The 14513-nt window shown below is 39.6% G+C and overlaps 1 protein-coding gene across 2 annotated transcripts in view; it reads right to left on the bottom strand.

Annotated features, from left to right (window-relative positions):
• The window catches only part of FOLH1 (folate hydrolase 1), a 65562-nt gene extending 51517 nt beyond the window's left edge, over nt 1–14045 (bottom strand). For both annotated transcript variants that reach the window (XR_012015802.1, XM_072794980.1), the window contains exons 1-3: nt 13816–14045; nt 11275–11383; nt 5928–6114 (exon numbers count right to left, since the gene is read on the bottom strand). Coding sequence is in view for 1 of the 2 variants with exons in the window: in XM_072794980.1 (XP_072651081.1) it covers nt 5928–6114; nt 11275–11383; nt 13816–13933 (414 nt within the window). In the remaining variant the exon portion in view is untranslated. The remainder of the gene's footprint in view (nt 1–5927; nt 6115–11274; nt 11384–13815) is intronic.
• Between the last annotated feature and the right edge of the window lie 468 nt (nt 14046–14513).

Below are 14513 nucleotides of genomic sequence, written 5' to 3'. Positions count from 1 at the left end.
AAGTGAAAGTATTCTAAGATGTTTGTATTGCAGAAATCTTGATTGAATTATGACATTGTTAAGTAGGGATCAGATTTTTTAGATTCTGAACTACTAAAAAATAAAACTAATAAGGCTAACCACTCCCTTCACCCCGCCTCCCAAAAAAGGGAAGGGGGAGAAAGAGTGAGAAATCATCATGACAAAGAACATTCTGGAAAGTTACAGACTTTATCTTATTTTTTTCATGTGCAAGTCTGCATGATTTTAATCTTATGGGAACTAGGGAGGTTTCTTTCTTTTTCTTATCCTTATGTTTGGAAAGCTTCTCTTTGTTTTTAGGCTGTTTTTTATTTTTATTTTTTAATGAAGTAGAGGTAAAATATGTGCTGGGGGCAGAAATAGAGCCCATACTTTAAAGTTTTGCCAAGTCATTTTGATCTTGGTAAATGTTCAAGTATAGCTTCTCTGCGAGCCCAGGAGTAGGGACACGAAAAGTTGAAAACTTCCTTTATTTTACTACAACCAGGAGTTGCTTTTGTAGCTAATTACCTCTATTTCTTAAAAAAAAAAAAATGCTGTGTTTCAGATTCAGGAGTTATCTATCAACATTGCAACAATTCAACTGTTTTCATCCCTCTGTCCCACCTGCAAATGTACTATCACCCTTTGTACTATCACCATCTCCCAGTGTACTTTAATTATCATGACTATTCAGAGCTGAGCTCTGTGGTGAACTGTAAACTTTTACTCTCCAGCACAACATACACAAGTTCCTTCTTCCACAGTCAATTAATACCACTAGTGGTCTGTGGATTCTACCAGAAATATTTTAAATACATACAGACACAGTATCTTTGTTTATATAGAGATAACATGATATAGATTGAACTCTATACTGCCTTTTTTTTATGTCACAAAAGGTAAAAATAGAAATAAAAACTTGTTAACCAAAGTTATTGTAGTTATACTCTGAATACATAATTTGAGGTTATTTTGGTGAATTTTGGAAAGTTGAGCAATGCTCTCTGGTATATAGTCTACCTTTGATAAAGTCACCCAAAAAAGTTGTTTCCTTGATCTTATAAATTTCTCCCACTTATTAAAATAACTCATAAACTTGCTCTAAAATCCACTTGTCCAGAGGCTTTAAAATTGCAAATTGGTAATTGGGGCAAATTGAGACCAACTTGAATGCTCCCTTGGCTGAAAGACTTGGCTGATGCAGTGACTTTGTTTCTATATGGATTTCTATTGTACTTTACTACCGTTTCTTTTATAAACTTTCTCAATGATTCAGACAAGTTTTGCACCCTCTGTGGATCACAGAAAAATTATGGGCCATATGGACTATGTGGGGAATTTTGGAAGGTGGTGGTTGACATGGTTTCATTTTAGGTTCTGTCTGCCTCAGAAAAGGAAAATATTTGATGCTCTAGTTAATATAATGTCAGCTGAGGGTTACTCCTGGTCTCCCATCACTCTTTGTACCACTGCACTGGCCAGGACCATGTAAAATGTTGAAAAGTAGGGATATCCAAACTTGAAGGAAATGTTTTTAATGTTTCCCCATTAATTTTGATACTTGCAGGATGCCTGGAGTGGCTCAGCAGTTGAGCATCTGCCTTTGTCTCAGGGCATGATCCTGGGGACCTGGGAATGGAGTCCCACATTGGGTTCCCCACAGGGAGCCTGCTTCTTCTTCTGCCTGTTTCTGCCTCACTCTCTCTGTCTCTCATGAATAAATAAATAAAATCTTTAAAAAAATTTTTTTTGATACTTGCTGTGACCTTTATTAGGTGATGTTAATTAACTTCCTTTAAAAAAAAAAAAAAAAAAAAACTTCCTTTCCAAGTTTACTAAGAGTTCTTGTCATGAAATTTACGTTTCATTTGTTCAACTTTTTTTTTGGGGGGGGGTGGATATTTTTTGAGATAAATATGTAATTTTTCCTTTTCCTAATGATAATGATATTATCCATATATATTCACTACACATTTCACCTGTTTTTTTGCAATTTGCTTGTTGAGTTATAATTTCTAGATCATATCTTGCCTTAAAAAATGAGTTGAACTTTCAATATTCTCTGAAATAGGTTGTATTATATTTAAATGATCTTACACTTTAATCTTTGAAACTTAAAGGAAAACCAGTTAGTCTTGGTGCTCTGTGTTGTGGGAGTCCTTGAAGTATCGATTTAATTTCTTTAATGTTATAGAACTCTTTGAGTTTTTAAAAATGCATTCTTATGTCAATTTTCATGTTTTTTCCATCTTTTGATTTCATCCCAGCTATGAATTATTGGCATACCTCTTCCTAGTATTTTCCTATCTTTTTTGAATCTGTGCATCTATAGATACGCCTCTTTTTTTCACTCCTTATATTATTTATTTATGCTTTTCCTGTATTTTTCCTTATTGATCTTTGTCCTTTACAGGACAGAAGGGGTCATGTGGGTGGATTACCTCATCAGTGCTGACCAGGTCATTCCAGACTGACTAGTTAAGGGTTACATTCTTGGGAGAGGCTGAAACTGCATAAGGTTAGGTATTAAGTCTTGGTTGCTGAAGTGGGGCTCAGTATAAGTAAATCCATTTTGGGCCTGTTGTATCTTTTCCTTTAACAGATAAAAACAAATTTAGAGTTGTTGGTAAATTCAAACAGCTAGATAGTGACCTTCTTTATCTTTTAATAAGGTTTTTGACTTTGCCCTAAAATTTACTTTATAAGATAAAATCATTTTTAAGTCAATATTTGCTTAGTATTTCTTTTTCAGTTTTGCTACTTTGAGCTAGTTGTGATGTTATGTTCAAGTCAATCTTTATAAAATAGTACATAGCTAATTTTACTCAGTCTGACATACTATGTTTTTAATCGGACAGTTTTTTCCATTAATTTTTTTCTAATTACTGATACACAGCATTTAAGTCACTTCCACTTTCCTATTACATGATTCTTTTCTCTTCCTTTACCCCCCCTAATGCTCCTTTTTCTTTTGTGAAGATTGTGTATCCTGGGCAGCTGTCTTAACTTGGGCTCAAATAAAACTTTTTTCTTTTTCCTTGAAAAATTTGTAAAAGGTTTGTTCATTTTGTGTCAACACTTGAATAGTGCTTGCTTCAGGAAAGGCAGAAATAGGGAGGAAACAAGGACTTTGGAGAAGTATGAAGCTCTAATGGTGTACTTCAGATGAAAACGAGAAGGAAAATGAACTAATACAGCTTTTAAAAAATGAGGAAGCTTTAGGCAGCGTGATACTGTGATTTACAGTAAACCTCTATTTATTTGACCTTTATTCCATTTCTGGCACTGAGCTTCTAAAACCCTCTAAAAGGAATTTCCTGATGAGAGCAACAAAGATGTCTATTGTTATGCTAACGAGGTAACTTTTTGACTCCACTTAAGGATAGGAGCTTGGAGAACCAACTTTGTGATTAGAGGCCTGGAACCAGCCTCTGGTTTCACAGCCAGCCTCCCACCCAGGAGGAAAGAAAGGCTGGAAGTTGAATCAACCACCAACAGCCAAGATTTAATCATCACAGCAACGTAATGAAGCTTCCATAAAAACCCGAAGGACAGGGTTTGGAGAGCTTCTGGGTTGGTGAACACATGGAGATGTGGGGAGACTGGCGCTCCTAGAGAGGCCATGGAAGCTCTCTGCTCTTTCCCACATCGCTTGCCTCATGCATCTCTTCATCTGGCTATTGCTTCCTATCATCTATCATCCTTTGTAATAAATCAGTAATCTAGGATGTAAAATGTTTTTTGTAAATGTTAATTAGCTCTAGCAAATTAATCAAACCTGAGGAGGGGATCATAGGAACCTTGGACTTCTGCCAGTCTGTCAGAAGTAGAATTAACAACCTGTCTCCTGAGTTGAAGGGGGTCATTGGAACCTCCAGTCTACAGCTGGTAGGTCAGAAACACAGGTTAACAACCTGGTCTTACAACTGGCATCTGAATGGGTTGGGGGGAGGACAGTCTTATGATACTTAACTCTTACCTATGGAATCTGCCAGTATCTCCAGGTAGGTCGTGTCAGAATTGATCTGAATTGTAGGACACCCAACTGGTGTCTGAGAATTACTTGTTGGATGTGTGGGGGAAACATTCCCCATCTCAATAAAAATTGGTCTAGGAACCCAAAAGAGAGCTAACACCTTTCCAGAAAATCTCCAAAATGACATTTCTACATGATACCTTTTATTATGTGACAGGCCTGAAGAATTTAATAAATGCTTATAATGGCAAAACAAACAATGAAAGGGAATAATAAAAGCGAACTCACAGTCAAAACTGGGAGATGAAAGAATAAGGAAAAAAGAAGTGCATGAATGCTATTTTCCTCATTTGTATATAGATCATCCCCAAATTTGACAAACCAAGACAGAGGTTTAAGTACATGTACATATTCTTTAACATAATCAATATTTTATTTCATCATTAAATAATTTTCCAAAACATTCTTTTATAGACTGTTTAGTACTTAATTATATAGGCATGTCCCCATTTATTTAACAAATGTTATGGGACCATATATTGTATATAGATATTCCACATACCTTTTTTAAAAATAATTTTTAAATTTTGAGATAGTTTAATATTTTGATAAACTATTAACTACTATAATTTAAAATAGTGTGGGAAGTTTCAAATCATATTAGGAAATTTAGCAAGGGATTACAACACTGACAGCAAAACATAACAGCATATTAGCCATTAAAAGACTGATACATTAGTCGACAGAAGGTTATCAACATATTAGAAAAAATTTTTAAATGTAAATATATTTAAATCACACATTTTCAGTTCACAGTATTTGAAGCTTATACACAATTGAGAAGGCCCAACTAACAAGAGGACTGAAGGAAAATACCCAGATTGAAAGGAGCTATTTTAGGTAAGATACAACTCTAAAACTAAGGTATGCGAAATAGGGTTAAATGTATAAGTTTTATTTTACCAGCTTTCCTATTGATTATATATAATGATAAGAAATATCTCAATGGGGTAATTGGGTGATGGGCATTAAGGAGGGCATGTGATGATGAGCTCTGGGTGTTACATACAACTGATGAATTACTGAAAACTACGTCAGAAACTAAGTATGTACTATATGTGGGCTAATTGAATTTAAATTTTAAAAAATACCTCAATTACTTGTATTATCTTTTCTTCCTCAAGTATGTACCCTAACTTGCAAACAAGATTGTAAATTCTTTCGATATCATCTATAGACATTCTCTCCAAACTCTCTTCCCTTTCAAATGCCCACAGTCAAATTCTGGGCACAGAGCTCAACACATGATCACCTGAGTCATATCAATAAGTACCAATAAAAACCTGCTGACTGGGCAGCCGGGATGGCTCAGCAGTTTAGCGCCACCTTCAGCCCCCAGATACTGGAGTCCTGGGATCGAGTGTCCTATCGGGCTCCCTGAATGGAGCCTGCTTCTCCCTCTGCCTGTGTCTCTGCCTCTCTCTCTCTCTGTCTCTCATGAATGAATAAATAAAATCTTAAAAAAAAAAAAAAAAAAAAAAAACCCTGCTGACTCATACTGCATAGAGTGGGGTCTTGAGTTTCCTCACAGCCCCAAACTTATACAGTATCTTTTATAGTCTGAACCTATCAAAAATGTGTCTATTTTACTTGCTTCAAAGTACTAATATATTGTATTTTATTGCATGAAGTACTATAAAACAGAAAATAGAAATGTCATCAAGCATTAATTTCTCAGACTTTTTCCAACATCACACTAAATTCAAACATCATAAGAAAGGAGTAATAACACTGGTAATGAGATGTTAAAGATATCACTCACAAGTTTCAATGATACTGATTTCTATCAATAATTAGAGATGGTATAGGGCATTCTTTCATAAAAGGTATTTGAAAAGAATAGAGATGTAAGTAGTTTTTTTATCTTTTATCTTTTTTTTTTTTTTACCTCATTTCCGTCTTCATCAATTATTGAGATGTAGTTGGGATGAGTCTTATTTGGATAGGACAACAGGACATCATAATGGGCTAACTCTACAGAATCCAAGCCAAATTCCTTCCACTGGGATTGAATTTGCTTTGCAAGCTGGAAGTTTCGTTCTGTTCCTGCTAAATGTGGCAGCCGTGTAAAATTACTGGTGAACAAAAATTGAAAGTGGTTAGAAATTAATGTTTAGTCAGCTTTTATCCCAAGTGAACAAACAAGTATGGCACATTGACATTTAAAAGTGCTTTGAAATGTGATACGATAAAAAAGCAAAGTGGCACTATTATTGCATGAAATAGATTTTTCAAAGCATATTTTAAAGTTTTCATGCTCTAATTTGTACTCATTCAAGAGAAAAATTGGAAGAACTGATCTTTGTAGAGAATTGTTATGTGATCCTATGGATGTGTCCCCATATAGATGAGGAAAATATCATATTCTTTCCTTAAGACTCATGCATCTTAGAACTTTCATAGAATTACTTGTTTATTTCACTGTGTAAAATATAATTAGAAGGTAAAAAATGTTTTCATACAAAATATCAGGCTGTAACATGCCAAGAATAAAGGATAATTAAATTTATTTTTAAATACTTAGAGTTACGGCCAAGTGAGAAACCTTTTGATTAGCAACCTTATAAACTATCTTCATTAAGGAATAATCTAAACATATTTACAGAAGCTCAGACCGAAGCTCTTGTACTCCATTCATCATGCACAGTAATACACTTAAAAATCAATGATGATAATTAGCCTGACCAGAAATATCTCTAACAAATAAGCTGTGAGGGCAAAATTTTAGCTACCAAAAACATTTTCGCGAGTTTACTACCTTCTCATTTAATATGGCTGGATGTCTGTGCTTTTGTTTGTTTAAATTTATCTCTCTCCTGGAAATGTGTTGTTTCTCTGAAGTTTGGGCTTATTGATATTTTCATCTTAAACCACTTAAAGAAAAAAAAATCCACATGCATCATGTATCATAAAAAGACATTTATTTCTAGATCATGAACTTTGAGCTTCACAACTTCTGGTTCTGAATATGTAGGTTTTTCTAAAATCAACACATGTCTATCCTTATAGGGATTTTTTAAAAATCTATGACTATGATTCCACTTTCAAATGTTTGATTTTACTGTGTATCTTAATTTTTTTTTTTAAGATTTTATTTATTCAAGAGAGAGAGCATGAGCAGAGGGAGCCTGATGTGGGACTCCATCCCAGGACTCCAAGATCATGACCCAAGCGGAAGGCAGAGGCTTAACTAACTAAGCCACTCAGGCACCCTGTGTATCTTAATTTTTGACTAAGAAGGTTAACTGCTAAGAAAATAACTCTCGATTTTTTAAAACTGGAGTTCTCATGATTTTTTTTGTAGTTCTATTAAAATAATTTAAATTGTGTGTATAAAGATAGTATCAAAATCCTTATTCAAAAAATGCTAAAGGACTTAACACTTAGAGGGTCCAAAAGTAGACTGCCCCAAGATGGGCCATTTTGGCAAGAACATTATTCTGAGATCAATGCAATCAAAGCCCTATGGGCTCAAAAGAAACTTGCAGCTTCCTTTACAACACAGAAGAATCTAAATTGGGGGTCTTTCTCAAAATAAGGGTTATTAGCAGAGATCAATTTTATCTGAGTGGTTCATCTGTATGGCAGGTGATTATCTCATTACTAAACATCTGCTCTTCTTATCACCTGTGAAATGCATTCCTTTCTTCTGAAGTCCCAAACCCCTGACCACTTCTACTTATTTCAGGATGACATATACCTCATTTTGCCTATCTTTGGAATTCCCACGTCCATATGGATTCCCCACACATACACTATTAAGTCTGATTTTCTCCTGTGAATCTCTCTTGGGTCAATTTAATTCTTAGGCCTGCTAGAAGAACCTTGAAAGGGATATAGGACATTCTTGTTCCCTTACAACGACTCACACAAAATTTCTAACGTATTTGCAAAATGTAGTAACAAAAATAACACAATTTTAAGAGGCAGCTGTCTTTTATCTCTTCAATGTATACCGGCACAGAAAACAGAAAAAGAGCCAACATGTTGGGTTTTTTTTTCCTATAGTACACAGATCACAAACTGTAACATAACTAAGGTGGATGCAGATTATGCATATTTCCTTTAAGTCCGTGATAACTCTGTCCCTACATGTGAGAAACAGGGCACCTGGCTGGCTCAGTTGGTAGAGCACAAGTCTCCTGATCTTGGGATCAGGAGTTGGAGTCCCGTGTTAGGGGGTAGAGTTTCTTAAAGGAAAAAAATAATTTAAAAAAAGAAAAAGGACAAGAACAGTTGTCAATAAGGAGTCCTGAACCTGCTCTCCTCACCACCAAAAATGAAAGGAAAGAGAGGAGGGAAGGAGAGATAGAAGGAAGGATGGGAGGGAGTGAGGAAGAGATGGCAGGAGGGATTGATTATTATCAGACCTGGCTATTAGAAGTCAAATTCCTTGTAACAGTGTTGTCATTACTAACTAGGATACAAAATGTGCTACAATCAGGGCTGGAATCCACTCCTTTGGAGCAAAGCTGAGCCTAATAAGAGGATAAAAAAATCCATTTCCAATAATAAATAAATAAACTGGCATAAAATCTTCTATTTGCCTCTAATCTGTGTGATCCTGGAGCTTTAGTTTCTCATCTGTATATGGGGAGAATATTGCTAACTCACTACTTCTCAAAGATCTGTGGCTCAATTGGGTAACTGATTAAACTGCAGCTCTTACTTTTTCTTGTTTTAATCAAGTTAGAAGTGTGTTGCAAGTAATTCGTTGGTCCTACTAAAATCTCAAGTTTTCTTTAAAAATAATAATTTACAAATCATCCCAAATAGCCAACAACTTGTACTTAAAATCCTCCATCTGGTTAAGAAGTTCCACGTATCATTTCATTATCTCATTTAATAAAAAGAGCTGTTAGCATTCCTGTTTTAATACACTATCCAGGTTACAAATGCTAGAACACTGCTCCCAGGAGCTAGATGCCTCGAAGGCAACTAGTAAAAGGCAGAAGTGATGCTCAGAGGCTTATCAGTGAAATTCTGAACCCAAAGGTCTAAAAAGAGTTTTCTAAAATAATCTTGTCTTTCAGAACCTGGAAGAGAAGGAATGTTTCTCTAAAGAGATGCAAAATGGTCAACAGAGCTAAGAATTCAACTAGGTGTTTACAAAACAGAAGGGAAACAGGACAACCCAGCATCCCAAGGGAAGCTGAATGAACAGCTTTGATCCTCTCAGCCACTATGGAGAGGCAGACAGCTTGGAAGTAGGGAGGATCTTTAGCAGCCAAGCAAAGGGGGATAAAATGGAAGACTGGAGGCGACCCCTGGTTTAAGGGTGTAATTAGATTGAAAACTCTCTGATGGCCAAATGGCAAATAGGAAATCTGGAGAGTCCAGGAGGTTTCGAGTAATTTCATGGTCGTTGGAGGGATGAGCTGGGGTTCTTTTACTCTCTATCTTTTGTGCTAACAGTGAAAATCCTTGAGTTCTGAACAGTCAGAAAAGCTTGGTCGGGGTCATGGAGAATAAGCAAGAAACTGCCAGCTTCTATTTTATTCAGGGTCCAGAAAGAGAAATGAGGGCATTCACTTCTCTTCTTTGCTGCTCAGTCCATGTTACAGGCTAGGAAAGGAAGAAGGAAGCAGGGACAGCAGCTCTGTCTAGGAGTGAATACTCTATCTTGCCAGACTTCCACTTTTATTGTACCTATTATATATAATTATAGTGAAATAAATCCAAGAGGTAGAGGAGGCATTTCCAAAAAATTTAAGCCACGCTCAGGGCGTGATCCTAGAGTCCAGGATCGAGTCCCACATCCGGCTCCCTGCATGGAGCCTGCGTCTCCGTCTGCCTGTGTCTCTGCCTCTCTCTCTCTCTCTCTCTCTCTCTCTGTGTGTGTGTGTCTCTCATGAGTAAATAAAAAATAAATAAAAAATAAATAAAAATTTAAGCTTCAGGTTCTCTCACCTTAAATGGCCCTTCCAAATATTTGGAAGGTGCCCTAACACATTTTTATTTGTAGTTTTAATTCTATTGTAATTAAAATAGACATATGTGTTTTTATGATTAGATGTGTGCACATCTATACATATATGTGTGCTTGTATACGTGTGTGTGTGTAAATATATAAATATACACACATAAAACTATCTTTTATATAAACGTATAGCTTGTATTCACTAAGGAATCCTGCAGTCACTATCAGAAACATCAAGTATTTTGCTTTGAAAAACAAAGTATTCTAATCAGTTACATATAATCATTCTACCCAAGTGTTTTATTTTTGTTGCTATGCAAATACTCTTTAAATTTACTCATTTACATCTTTTGCTCTACACTAGAGACAGCTATTTCAGGAAACTGGGAATAAGTTTTCAAACCATGACTTATAAACGCTCTCTAATTCATCTTGGTCACAGCAACAATATCATGGTCCCCATTTTATAGATGTGGAAATGAGAGCTCAGGAAGGTTAAGTACTCACTCTGAGTGATTTTACTCTCAATGGGTAAAGATGGAAGTTAAACTCAAGTATATCTGACTCCAAAGTCCAAGTTTATTCTTTTTTGACTAAAATATAATGTTGTCCTCTAAAATAGGAGTCAGTAAACTCTGTTCCACTGACCAGATCCAGCTCACTTCCTTGTTTTTGTACAGTCCACAAGCTGAAAATTTAATAATTTAAAATTATTACATTTTAAATAGATAAAAAAAGGAAGAGTATTTTGTGACATATATGACATACAAATTTCAGTGCCCATAAATAAAGTTCTATTGAAACTGCCACTCTTATATGTTTATGTTTTTTTTTTTAAGATTTAATTTATTTATTCAAGAGAGACACACACAGAGAGGCAGAGACACAAGGCAGAGGGAGAAGCAGGCTCCATGCAGGGAGCCCAATGTGGGACTCGATCCCAGGACCCTGGTATCAGGCCCTGAGCCAAAGGCAGATGCTCAACTGCTAAGCCACCCAGGCGTCCCTGTTTATGTATTTTCTATGGCATCTTCTGTGCTACAATAGCAGGGCTGAGTAGTTGTGACACAAATCAGCTGGTCTACGAGGGGCTGGTCCTTTACAGACAAGGTTTGCTGACTCCTGCTCAAAACTGTCTCTAAATGATACAATTTAATTTAAAGAAGTATAATCCTGTCCAGATGAAATATGATACAAGGTCTTCAACAAATAAAACTAAAAAGCCAGTTCCTGTACGTAAAATATTGAATCAAAACTTTCTAAACTTATTAACTTCCAACAAATTACTCATATAAACCATCAAGTATGTGCTTACTATAAGAACCTCTTGATGTTCTCAGCTTTCAATTCATCCAAAAATGCCTTCTTCATATCATGCTGTGGAACAATGTTAGTAGGTTCACTGGGGGATTTTATAAACCATCCTGTAAAAATATAAAATATAAAAATGAGACATGAGTTTATAGACAGGACCTATTTTTCCTATCTATCATACGTGAAATGGGAATTATCAATGGCCTCTCGTATTAACTGAGATTTTCTTAAATTTAATTTCTCTTGCCCACTTCCACTGGAAAAAAAAAACAATGTAATACTTTTCAAATATGGATCAGTCACAACATAGTTTTTTAATTCAATTTCAATGACAGGTGTTGCTGCTATTCTAAAAAAAAATGTTTTTAAGAAAATGACCACTAAAATTAAATTAAATTAAATTTCAACAAATGGCGATAAACAAGATTTTTTAAAGTTTAAGGCAAAAAGCTCTACCGATTTTCTCCTGAAAATTTCTATCCCCAGTGACTGCTCTTCTGCTGACTCAGAATGAGCATTTAGTAAATGTTTATAATGAATTAATGATGAATCTATTTCAAGTACATAAATTACTTCAGAGTTGAAGAAAACTCAGACTTGTAATTTGTTCTATTTCAGAAAACTAAAACAAATGTGTTGAACTTTAGAAAGCTACAAGGAAACTACAGTTTACCCAATGGCTCTGTAGGATGTCCACTGCACACAGAGGCCACAGGGAATGGGTGGCCAAACCACGTAGAGCAATTAGCCCTTGTAGCTCTGCGTTTCAACCTGGGGCAAAGGAGTCATCTTTACAGGGCTTATTTAGAGAAATGGTATGATCTGGGCATAAAATAATTACTGGGATCACCCATCTAGCTTTCACAGAACTTTCCAAGTATTAATCATATACATGCACATTTACATGCATATTGAAATAAATGGTTGGCAGCACATGGAAATCTATTTCTACCACTACATAGGACAGAAGGACTTGGATCAGCCTGGAAGGAGGGAAAGACACACTGAGGATGAAATGCTTGAATTGAGAGCTGAAAAATGAACAAAATGAAGTGGGAAAACCACGGGAGAGAGGAAAGTAGAGAATCCCAGGAGAAAAGTAACCTCATAAATCCTAATAAAGATCTTATCCGGTGTCATCCACTGGGCAGTGAATACAAGGATGAGGCTGAGGGCAAGAATAAGAATGCTTTCTGAGAAGCAGATTTTAATCCCTGCACCAGCCTTGCCAAGTCTAGTTCCCATTTTTACAACTGAGACCATTGAAACTCAATTTGAACCGTGTCCTTAATGAGCACTCACCTCACCTCAACCCCACAGCCACCCTCGGTGATTACTAACATCCACGTGTTAGTTACAAGCAGAGAGAAGCTCAAAAGTCCATTAGTGACCCCAAAGATCGCACAGCTAGCCAAAGAGCGCTAACTTAAGTCAGCATAGCTGGCCTCTGCCCTGGTCTTCTTAATCCCAGGAGAGGAATCCAGAATTCAGAGCAGAGGTGAACTATCTTACACTAGCCGCGTGCACCAAAGTCCAATTGAAAGCATCTCCTCCTCCTCAAGCAGAAATAAAGAAAAGTGCCAACACCCCAATACTGCGCTAGGAGCTCTAGGCGCTATTTCACTGCCCATTCCGAATAAATTACGGCTATTCTCCTCCTCATAAAGATTGAGAAACTGAAGCCAGGGGAGACTCGATAAATTGTTCAAAGCCACAGAGGCGTAGCAGAGTCAAGATTGAAATCTGAGAGTCAGAGCTTGTCCCTGCAGCCCCTGGGTCTTAGGAAGTTGGGTTAAGTCTGCGAATCCGGACACGGAGGACGCCAACGACCCGGCGGCAGAGACGCGTGCAGGGCGGGACAGTAACAGCCGGTGTCCGAGTGTTCCTCTAACTGTGCGAGCCTCAAGGACCAAAGAATGAGGAGCGGGAAGAGCCTCGGTGCCCCGGGGCCCGACGTCTACCGACCCTACACGGGAAGCGGCCCAGGCCGCGACCCAAGACCCCAACAGGCCAGGGTCCTTCCGGGACGGTCCGGTCCCCCTGCCCCGCGCCCTAACGCGGCAGCTTCTCCACGGGCCGGAGCGGGCGGCACCTGCTGACGGCCAGTCTCGGGGTCCCCGCGTCCCGCTGCAGCCCCGGGGCACCGTCCCACGGCAGCCGGGACCCCGACTGCGCCCCCGCGGCCCCCACTCCCGCAACCCAAACCCCAGCCCCCGGGGAGCAGGCGTCCAGACGCAGGCGTCCAGAGAGTCCCGGCGACGCCCCACGGCTGCGGGGGGGGGGGCTGCGGGGGGGCTGCGGGGGAGCTGCGGGGGGGCCTGCGGGGGGGGCTGCGGGGGAGCTGCGGGGGCCTGCGGGGGGGGGGCTGCGGGGGGGGGCTGCGGGGGGGCTGCGGGGGAGCTGCGGGGGCCTGCGGGGGGGAGCTGCGGGGGGAGCTGCGGGGGGCTGCGGGGGGGGCTGCGGGGGCTTGCGGGGGAGCTGCGGGGGAGCTGCGGGGGGCTGCGGGAGGGGGCTGCGGGGGGGCTGCGGGGAGCGCCCCTACCTAAGAGGAAGCCGAGGACGAGGAGGCCGGCGGCCAGCACCGACGCCCCAAAGCACAGCCAGCGCGGGCGGCGCCAGGCGGCGAAGGTCGAGTCGCCCTCGCGAAGGGGGTTCCACATCTCTGCGCGGCCGGCGGGCTCCCCGGGGCCTGCGCCTGGGCTGTGACCCCGCGGCAACGGGGCAGCGGGACCGAGGGACCGAGGCTCCCTCCCGCCGCGCCGGGCCAGTCAGCTCCCGCCGCCCGCCCGCCCGCCCCCTCCGCCCGCCCCCTCCGCCCGCTCCGCCCTAAAGCAGTTGGAGCGCCCTGGGGACCAATCAGCCTCGGGAGCTCTTACAAAGTGCGGGCGCCCGGAGCTCGCCTCCTGAGACTGGCCGACTGTGACTTGTGTGCTTACCTGTATGTCAGTAGTCGAAATCTTTTTTTCCCTTTCTTTAAGGTTTTATTCATTTATTCATGAGACATAGGGAGGAGAGACACAGGCAGAGGGAGCAGCAGGCTCCCTGCGGGGAGCTCCGTGAGGGACTTGATCCCAGGACCCCAGGATCGCCCTCTGGGCCTAAGGCAGATGCTCAACCTCTGAGCCACCCAGGTGCCCTAAAATCTTGAAAGAAAGAGAAAGAAAGAAAGAAAGAAAGAAAGAAAGAAAGAAAGAAAGAAAGAAAGAAAGAAAGAAAGAGGGAGGGAGGGAAGAGAAAGAG

Source organism: Canis lupus, chromosome 23 (genome assembly GCF_048164855.1).
Source record: "Canis lupus baileyi chromosome 23, mCanLup2.hap1, whole genome shotgun sequence".
Taxonomy (NCBI): Eukaryota; Metazoa; Chordata; class Mammalia; order Carnivora; family Canidae; genus Canis; species Canis lupus.
This window is presented reverse-complemented; position numbering and strand designations above follow the sequence as displayed.